The following is a 10,104-nucleotide window of genomic DNA, read 5'->3' on the forward strand; positions in this document are numbered from 1 at the left end:
CCTTCCTACCACGGCCCCTGAGCGTATGACTGTGGATCCTTTTTTTTCTGAGGCCCTGGGGCATATTTATGATGAGCCTGATCGGGTGCGTATGACTGAGGACAGGCTGATGAATGTTTGCCAGGGGAAACACTCAGCCGAGTGGTTTTGCTCAGAGTTCAGACGCTGGGCTGCTGAGGTCTGCTGGAATGACGCCGCTCTCCAGGAGGGTTGTTCCGTAGAGGCCTGTCTGAGCATCTGAAAGACGCCTTGGCTCTCCACCCCCCACCTGATGCCCTGGAGGAAGCTATGACACAGGCCGTCCGAAGGGATCGCAGGTTACGGGCAAGGGGAGTGATACAAACCGAGACATCATTATTCTCCCAAGAAAGGGGAGCCAGTTCTTCATTGAAAATCACGGAGATGGGAACCATCAACCTTAAGGAGGAAGAAAGGAGACAACGGCACGTGAGAAAGTGCTGTGTTCACAGTGGCGAGTCTGGACATGGGAAAAAGGATTGCCCCTCCCGGCCACTAACCAGCAAGCGACTGAGCCCGGGTGATTATCGTGGAGGTCACCCAGGCTCTCAGGTACCCTTTTCTGCATTTTCTAAAATGTCATTTCAAGTGGAACTTTGTTGTGGGGGTGTCTCCACATCCACTTCTGCCTTCGTGGATTGCGGTTCATCATTGAACTTTATTGACTCTGACTTGGTGGCCAGGTGTAAGTTAGGGACAGTTAGGTTGGAGACTCCGATTCACCTTGTTGCTATTGACAAAACACCACTGGTTAAGAATGACATTATGTTTTGTACTGAAGAGTTTCTCCTTAAAGTGAGTTCCTTACATCAGGAACGTATTTCATGTTTTGTAATGAACAACCTGCCTGCGGGACTGGTGTTGGGGTTCCCCTGGTTACAGCTGCATAATCCTGTGATTAATTGGGAATCTCAGGATATTGTTAAATGGGGTCCCTATTGCTCTGAGAAATGTCTTGTTTCTGTGTCTGTGTCGTCCGTGGGTCTAGAAGGCATTCCGGAGTGCCTGATAGATTATACTGACGTTTTCTCCGAAAAAGAGGCTGAGGTTTTACCACCACACCGCCCATTTGATTGTGCCATTGACCTGGTTCCAGGTGTCAAATTGCCCAAAGCCCGCCTGTATAACCTCTCGGGTCCGGAACGGGCTGCGATGAAGGAATATATTTCCGAGAGCCTCCGTAAGGGACATATTCGTCCTTCTGTTTCTCCTGTGGCGGCAGGGTTCTTTTTTGTAAAAAAAAAAGAAGGTGGCTTGCGCCCATGCCTCGATTTTCGTGAGTTAAATAAAATAACTGTGAGGAATACTTATCCTCTTCCACTTATTCCTGATTTATACAATCAGTTGTCTGGAGCTAAGTGGTTTTCGAAATTAGATCTACGGGGAGCGTATAACCTTATCCGAGTCCGGGACGGAGATGAATGGAAGACCGCTTTTCTCACTACTGAAGGGTTGTTTGAAAATTTGGTCATGAACTGTCCTTTCTGGGGTTCATCGTGTCTGCTGAAGGGTATCGCATGGATCCTAATAAGGTGCAGGCCATTCTCGAGTGGGTTCAACCGTGTGATTTGAAGGGTCTGCAACGGTTCCTAGGGTTCGCTAATTATTATCGGAAATTTATAAGGGGGTTTTCACAGGTGGTTAAACCCCTGACAGACTTGACTCAAAAGGGGGCCGATATCAAGAATTGGTCAACCGCAGCGGTAGCGGCATTTCAGTTTTTTAAAAAATGTTTCATGTCGGCCCCGATTCTTATCCAACCGGACCCCTCTGAACCATTTATTGTTGAGGTAGATGCCTCAGAAGTGGGGGTGGGGGCGGTATTGTCCCAGGGACCCGCCACTTTGACGAATTTAAGACCTTGCGCTTTTTTCTCAAAGAAGTTCTCCCCTGCGGAGAGAAACTATGATGTGGGGAATCGGGAACTTCTGGCCGTAAAATTGGCTTTTGCAGAATGGAGGCATTTTTTGGAGGGGGCTGTTCATCCTATAACGGTAATCACGGACCACAAAAACCTAGCTTACATTGAGTCAGCTAAAAGGTTGACTCCCAGACAGGCTAGATGGTCACTTTTTTTTCCCGATTCAACTTCTCGATCACTTTTTGGCCAGGATCCAAGAATATCAGAGCGGATGCGTTGTCACGCAGTCTTGATCCGGTGTCCCCCCCGGAACCTCCATCCTCCATTCTTCAGCCTGGGGTGGTGGTGGCAGAGGTTTCTAATGTGTTGGAACGGGAGATTCGAGAAGCCCAGGCTCTTGCACCTCCAGCTAAGCCGGTGGATAAACTTTTTGTGCCAGCTCAGTTTCGTCTCAAGGTCCTCCAGGAGTTCCATGACTCAGTTCTGGGTGGACATCCAGGGATCTCAGCGACCCGGAAGGCCATTGCTAGAATATTCTGGTAGTCTTCTTTAGCCTCTGATGCTGGGGAGTATGTGTCTGCGTGTGAGGTTTGTGCCCGTGCGAAAACTCCCCATAACCGGCCGGCCGGGGAATTGATACCACTGCCAATTCCTGAGAGACCATGGACTCATCTGTCCATGGATTTCATCACCAACCTTCCCCCTTCCAAGGGTAATACCGTGGTCTGGGTCGTAGTGGACAGGTTTAGTAAGCAGGCACATTTTGTACCTTTGGCAGCTCTACCTAATGCGGAAACATTGTCCAGATTGTTTGTGGAGCATGTGGTGCGGTTGCATGGGGTACCCCTGAATGTGGTGTCTGATAGGGGAGTGCAATTTGTGTCCAGATTTTGGAGAGCCTTTTGTAGGAGGTTGGGTATTGGTCTGTCCTTTTCATCCGCCTACCATCCAGAGACTAATGGGCAGACTGAGCGGACCAATCAGTCTCTGGAGCAAATTCTGCGTTGTTTTACCTCAGCCCGACAGGATGATTGGTGTTCTGTGTTACCATTGGCTGAGTTTTCATTTAACAACCGCACTAACCAGTCTACGGGTACATCTCCTTTTTTTTGCAATTATGGGTTTCATCCTCATTTTGGAGAATTTTCCCGCTTGAATTCTGGGTGTCCTGGGGCGGACGAGACGATCCAGCGGTTGGGGGAGGTATGGCGGGAGGTCCAGAATAACATTACGAAGGCCCAGGACAAATTTAAATTTTTTGCGGACAAAAAACGATCCGTGGGTCCAGTGTTTCAGGTCGGAGATAAGGTATGGTTATCCACCAAAAATATAAGGCTCAAGGTCCCCTCTGCGAAGCTTGGACCCAAGTTTATAGGTCCCTATGTAATTACCAAAGCAGTTAACCCGGTGGCTTTTCGGTTGAGTCTTCCGCCATCTCTAAGGATCCCTAATGTTTTCCATAAGGCCCTTTTGAAACCTGTGAGGTCCGGTGGGGAGGGATCATCATCTTCCCCGACACCGGTTCTGGTAGATGGGCAGACTGAGTACGAGGTGGAACGAATTGTCGACTCCAGGTTGGTCCGTCGCGCCCTTCAATATCTGATACATTGGAAGGGCTACGGTCCTGAGGAACGCTCGTGGGTTCCTGCTCGATCAGTTCATGCGGATCGGTTGATCCAAGCCTTTCACGCCAAGTACCCTGAGAGACCTGGGGGTCCGGTGGCCCCCCATTGAGAGGAGGGTACTGTCATGATCCAGGACGGGATTTCGCTTTGACCCGTCCTGGTTATACTATGGGTTAATTGTGCTGCCTCTCTCTGGCAGCAAGAGGCTATTTAGTGCTCACTGGACCTGGGTCCGGTGTCAGTTATACTCCTGCCCTCGGCTGAGTTAAGTGACCTCTTATATACGTGTGCCTTGTGCCTGATATCTTGCTTGCTTGTGTGGTTTTGATTTGGTTCTGTCCCTGTTACGAGTTCTGCCTGACCCTCTTGTACTGCGCTACCTCTCGTGTATGACTCTCTGCTTGTGACCCGACTCCTCTCTGCTCGTCCACTTGGTACCACGTCGCCCTCTTGTGTATGACCTTTGGCTCTGTCTGACTACCCGTCTGTTTGTCCCTCCTGTACCTCGTTTGCCCGTACTGCTGTGACCTCTGTTTTGCCTGACTCTGAGTTGTTGTATGGTGTCCTGTCCTATCTGAATACAGGACGCTAAGCCCCGCCCCCTTGCAGTCACATGACCATAGGTCCCGTGCAAGCTTACTCATTTTCAGTGTCCGCAGGTCCTATGCCTCTTTACTTTCCAGCGCTGACTGGACCCTGACACTATTAGCCTGAAGCACGCATGGTCACCTCTGCTGCCCTGCTCCCCAGGTAACTTTCAGCACTGCTTCTGTACTCAGGACACGCGCACTGGCTCTATGAGCAAGTGCAGTGCGGTGTCTCTGACACAAAAGAGGGGTGGGGTCTCTCAAAACAGAGCTGTCTTACACCACGTGCCCATACTAGAAAGCGCCTGTCTTAATCCTGTTCATTTAGACACTGTTCATATGTTCAGGTTTTAAATACATTAGATAGGGACTGCTTCAATAAGGGTTACCTTGACGAGGTGGAGCAGCTTGGTATACATTTTTTTTGCAAAAAACATATCGACTAAACACCCTGTATTTGTTGCCATCTTTTTATCAGCACTTGCTGACTACTGTCATATGTCTTACTGCAAGGTATTTCTGCACATTTGTCATTCTGTGCCTTCTGTTTGTGTCTCAGTTAGTGGGTGATGTGAACAGTGTCCGACCGACTTATTCACATTTGTGCATGTCACATGTGTTTTTAAACCACACACAACCTGTAGGGGGTTTTTTTAAATTACAAGTTTTTCTAATTCTTTAGGATATTTATGTGTGATTGATCCTTACTGGTCGGTGATATGTACCTGGTTGCACACTGGTTTGTACTTGAGTCCTGGCATGTTGAGAATCAGCTCCAGTTGCCGACGGTTAAAATTGGAGACTCCGATGGATCGGACGAGGCCGGCGTCTCTGCACGCTTCCATAGCCTAGAGGTTATGGTAAGATAATCAGGGAGATGCTCCATCCGAAAATGGGAATCTTAACCCGTATGGAGGAGAAGTCATTCTGCCCGGAGTCACCCATAATCTTACATATAATTTACCTTCCATGTTTCTCGGATATCTGTGTTATGAAAAATAAATTTTCCATTTTCGTCTGTGGGATAGAGATTATCTCCGGGCTGGATGGAGAAAAAAAAAGAATTCACATATAATGTCTTCTGCTCGGAACTGATTGGGAGCCACGATCGATCCCACACACATATCCACCAACCTTAAACTCCACGGGGGTGTGGATAAGGAAGAGATCCATATAATCCAGCTGCAGATCCTTCAAAGATTTCTCCAGCCCGAGTCGGACCCTCTCGGGAGTGTGGTTATTGCCCCAAAGCTACAAAATATATTAAAAACCTGCAACAGGTCGTCATCGCCACCAAGTGTTCATGTAAGGCTGAGTTCACACGTGGCGTTTTTTTCGCGTTTCTGCGGCGGTTTTAACCGCGCGATTTTGCCGCGAAAACGCGAAAAATAAGCATCCCATGCATTCCTATGGGATTCCGCAATGCTGTGCTAATGCTGCGGTTTTTACCGCGGCGGAATCGCTTCGCGGTAAAAACCGCAGCATGTTCATTAATTTGTGGAATCGCGGCGATCCCGCACCCATAGGAATGCATTGTTCCGCTTACTTCCCGCATGTGGCTGTGCACACCATGCGGAAAGTAAGCAGAACAATTGCGGATGGTACCCACGGTCCGGAGGAGAGGAGACTGTCCTCCCTGCTTTGGGTACCATATCCCTGTAAAAAATAGAATTTTAAATAAAAAATATTGTTATTCTCATCCTCCAACGTCCCGCGCAGCCTTCCCGCTTCTCTCCACGCTCCCGGTCCCAGTAAGCCTTTGCGAAAATGCCTGCGATGACGTCCGTTCTCGCGGGATCGCGAAGTCTCGCGGTCATTCGCGCGACGTCATCGCGAATAACCGCGAGACGTCGCGATCCCGCGAGAACTGACGTCATCGCGGGCATTTTCGCAAAGGATTACTGGGAACGGATGCGCGGGACGTCGGAGGGTAAGAATAACACCATTTTTTATTTTTTTTTACATTCTATCTTTTACTACTGATGCTGCATAGGCAGCCTCAGTAGTAAAAAGTTGGTCACACTCGTCAAACACTATGTTTGACGAGTGTGACCAACGTGTCAATCAGTTCTCCAAGCGATGCTCCAGATCGCTTGGAAAACGCTAGCATTCTGCAAGCTAATTACGCTTGCAAAATGCTAGTTTTTCCGGGGGAAAATCGCGGGAATTTAAAATGTGATTTTCCCTCGGAATGGAATTCCGGAATTCTCGCGGGAATTTCCGCGAGAGTTCCGGTACGTGTGCACTTAGGCTTAATGTGAAAAGAATATTTTGATAGGTCACCTTCCCAGTGTAAAATATGTCTTCCCTCTTCACAGTCCCATCCGCAATCTTTGATCTAATGGCTTGGCCGACCTGGACCTCATTCTCGTATAAATCGGCGCAGTCGATGTGGCGGTATCCAATGTCAATGGCCACCTTGGTGCTCTCACCGGCCTGTTCTTTGGTGAATTTAGCCTAATAAGATGACATTTTTATAAATCTCATTGCTTTCCTATGGTGTAAATGACGCACGGAGTGATGGCACAGTGTCCCCCATAGGGAAACATTGTGGTGGCGAGAGACCGGCAGTAATGCCGCTTTGCTTTGGATTCAGTGGAGCAGCCACTACTTTATGTCTGGTGCACTTACTATGTCCGCCGCAGTGCCAAATCCAACCACTGGCATTTTATTCCCATCGTTCAGCACCACGTAGGAGTCCGGCTTCAGGGCCATGGTGCAATGTGTCCAAGTATCTCGCAGTGCACAAGGTGCTGCCTGCATTTTGTCTAGTCCTTCCCCTACCGTACAGCCCATCCTATAGGTTAGTGAAGGTGGCCGTCTATTCGGCAGGGATTCTGCAGCGTCATTGTTTAGTAGCTACATAAACATATGTAATGGGAAAAATGAAAGGTGAAGTCACGGGGAAACTGCAGAAGGCTGTGCATTCCTGATTGTTTCATAAGAAGGAAACTGAAAAAAAAAACATAAAGCAAAAAAGAATCTGCCCTTAAAGGGGAAAAGTTTCCTCCTGATCCCACAAAAGCATCAAACTGAAACAACATGATCCAGAGTGTCAATGAAACCGGATCACCAACCAGGATCACAAGTGTCAGTTAGAAAGGAAAATATTCAGAATTGAGAGTCCTCAGTGGTTGATACCTTTTAATGGCTAACTGAAAAGATGGCAACACATTGCAGCTTTCGAGACTACTCAGGTCTCTTCTTCAGGCTAGACTAATACAAAATCTGAAGAGTCACATATTTATGCACAATACAACACAGAAAAAATGCAATGGATAAGACAAGTGACGTGAAGCAGAACTATCAATATGGGAGAGGGAGAAACATAAATATTGGACCAGTACATAGATAAGGAGTTTATATGTAGGAGTTTTGGATGTTTTATAGTCCTCTGATTGGGGTCTCCTAATGTGTTGTGATGCCCCCACCAGGTCTTGAAAGCAAATTCCTTAATTGATGTAAAAAGACATAAATCCATGCGACACATTCATTCCAGCACTGAGAATGTCAAAGGTCGTCATCAATTTATACTCCCAAACATGTCTCTCTCTCTGAGATGTGAAGTTACCTTTCAATACCAGTAATTTCATATCCATGTTGCTGTGATCAGGGATACAAAAATGTTTTGCCACAGGTACATCCATTCTTTTTTCTCTTATTGTGTGATGATGAGCATTCATCCTTGTTCTAAGCTTTTGCCCTGTCTCCCCCACATACAGACCCCCAGTTGGACATTTAGTGCAAATAATTAAGTACACCACATTAGATGTAATGCAGCTGAAAGTACCAGGGATCTTGTAGTCCTGATGTGAGTTGGGGATCTTTATCTTGTTCGTGGTCATTATAAATGACCACTGATATTTTATGATAGAACACTTGGGAGCATGGGTGGACTTTCATCTTCAGCCTCTGGTGCAAGAGATTCCAAGTTTCATCAGAGACACTAAATACATAACAATGATTTCTGATAGATTTTTTTGGAAAGAGAATTATACTTGGCTTTCATGTGACGTTGTTAGTCTATACCCTTCGATTCCGCATTCTGTGGCACTTGAATGTCTTTCATACCATTTAAACAAGTACAGTTTGTATAACACAGAGACAAAGGATTTTCTCATTATGGCGGTTGATTTTTTTGCTTAATCACAATTATTTTACTTTTGATAATAGATTTTTTTTGCAAACAAGTGGCGTAAGTAAAGTATGGGTGCCAAATTTTCCCCTTCCTTGGCAAATCTAGTGATGTCCCGCTGGGAGGAATTATTTTGGAATAACAATATAATATACTTAGCGGCAATATTGTATGGTATGGTCGTTATATTGACGACGTCCTGTTTGTTTGAGTGAGGGGTACCCACCAACAAGCTATTGATATAGTCAACTATCTTAACACCAATGAATTTAATTTGAAATTTACTCATCATTTTGATGGAAATAAAATTCATTTTTTTGGATCTAACATTATATGCTGATAGAATTGACCACTCTATAATCACCTCTCCTTTTACTAAACCAACCACATGTAATTCTATCCTGGCAGCCAAATCGTGCGACCCTTCATATGTCATTAATAATTTACCATATGGTGAATTTATTAGGTTGAAGCGCAACTGTTCAAACGCAGATACTTAGGCAGAGGAGGTGGCAAAAACGCGCAATAAATTTTTACAACGTGGCTATTCTAATGATATTCTAAATAAAGCTGTAAAAAAAAAAGCTTCACAAAATTACAAAAAACTTCAAAAAATAATAGTGTTTCTAAAGGATCAGTTACTTTCACCATACAATATAGCCCCAATATACCAGAAATACCAGAATATCTGTTGCCAAAAAATATCTTCCCATGCTTAATTTGGATAATAACCTAAGAACTGTGATTAATGATAGTATACATTTTTCAGCCAAGAAGGCACCAACCTTAAGTAACCTTTTGTCCCTGAATTTTTTCTCTAGTAAACCAAGCATCACTTGAAACACTAGCAACTGGCTAAATACTAAAGGTTTTTTCCAATGTGGAGCAAAGAATATTTTGATAGGTCACCTTCTCAGTGTAAAATATGTCTTCCCTCTCCACAGTCCCATCCACAATCTTTGATCTAATGGCTTGGCCGACTTGGACCTCATTCCTGTATATTAAGGCGCAGTCGATGTGGCGGTATCCGATTTCAATCGCCACCTTGGTGCACTCATGGGCCTGTTCCTTGGTGTACTTAGCCTAATAAGATGACATTTTTATAAATCTCATTGCTTCCCTCTGGGGTAAATGATACACAGAGTTATGACACAGTGTCCTAAATAGGGATACATTGCGGTGGCGAGAGACCGGCAGTAATGTCGCTTTGCTTTGGATTCAGGGGTTCAGCCTCTACTTTATGTCAGATGCACTCACCGTGTCCGCCGCAGTTCCAAATCCAATCACTCGCATTTTATTCCCATCGTTCAGCACCACGTAGGAGTCCGGCTTCAGAGCCATGGTGCAATGTGTCTCAGTGTCTCGCAGTGCACAAGGTGATGCCTGCATTTTGTCTAGTCCTTCCCCAACTGCACAGCCCATCCTATAGGTATGTGAAGGCGGCCGCCTATTCGGCAGGGATTCTGCAGCACCATTGCTTAGTAGCTACATAAACATATGTGATGAGTATCCTTTCGTCCTCAAGTTTTTTCTCTAGTAAACCAAGCAGCACTGGAAACACTAGCAACTGGCTAAATACTAAAGGTTTTTTCCAACATGGAGCAAATAAGTGCAAAGCGTGTTTTTACGCTGCAAAAACGCAGAGATTTTCATCTACACATAATGATAAAATTTATCCTATAAATAACTATATAAATTCTAATACATCTTATGTTGTTTATATGGTTCAATGCACTAAATGCGATTTACAATATATTGGATGTACAACCCGTCCTCTAAAAACACGCATTAGACGGCACCTTCCGGTTGTGGTCAATCCAAAAGCGACTTCACCCTCTGCAGTATCTAAGGATTTTTTACAAGTCCATATTGGCAATT

At 45.6% G+C, this 10,104-nt stretch overlaps 1 protein-coding gene across 1 annotated transcript in view; it reads right to left on the minus strand.

Moving 5' to 3' along the window:
- The window catches only part of LOC141083702 (aldo-keto reductase family 1 member C1-like), a 54,228-nt gene extending 44,527 nt beyond the window's left edge, over positions 1–9,701 (minus strand). Inside the window, exons 1-6 of the mRNA XM_073568095.1 lie at positions 9,671–9,701; positions 6,723–6,886; positions 6,375–6,548; positions 5,226–5,342; positions 5,056–5,133; positions 4,798–4,939 (exon numbers count right to left, since the gene is read on the minus strand). Coding sequence (XP_073424196.1) covers positions 4,798–4,939; positions 5,056–5,133; positions 5,226–5,342; positions 6,375–6,548; positions 6,723–6,886; positions 9,671–9,701 — 706 coding nt within the window. The remainder of the gene's footprint in view (positions 1–4,797; positions 4,940–5,055; positions 5,134–5,225; positions 5,343–6,374; positions 6,549–6,722; positions 6,887–9,670) is intronic.
- Positions 9,702–10,104: the final 403 nt, after the last annotated feature.

Source organism: Dendrobates tinctorius, unplaced genomic scaffold (genome assembly GCF_039654945.1).
Source record: "Dendrobates tinctorius isolate UK_male_01 unplaced genomic scaffold, ASM3965494v1 ptg000020l, whole genome shotgun sequence".
In the NCBI taxonomy this organism is placed as follows: domain Eukaryota; kingdom Metazoa; phylum Chordata; class Amphibia; order Anura; family Dendrobatidae; genus Dendrobates; species Dendrobates tinctorius.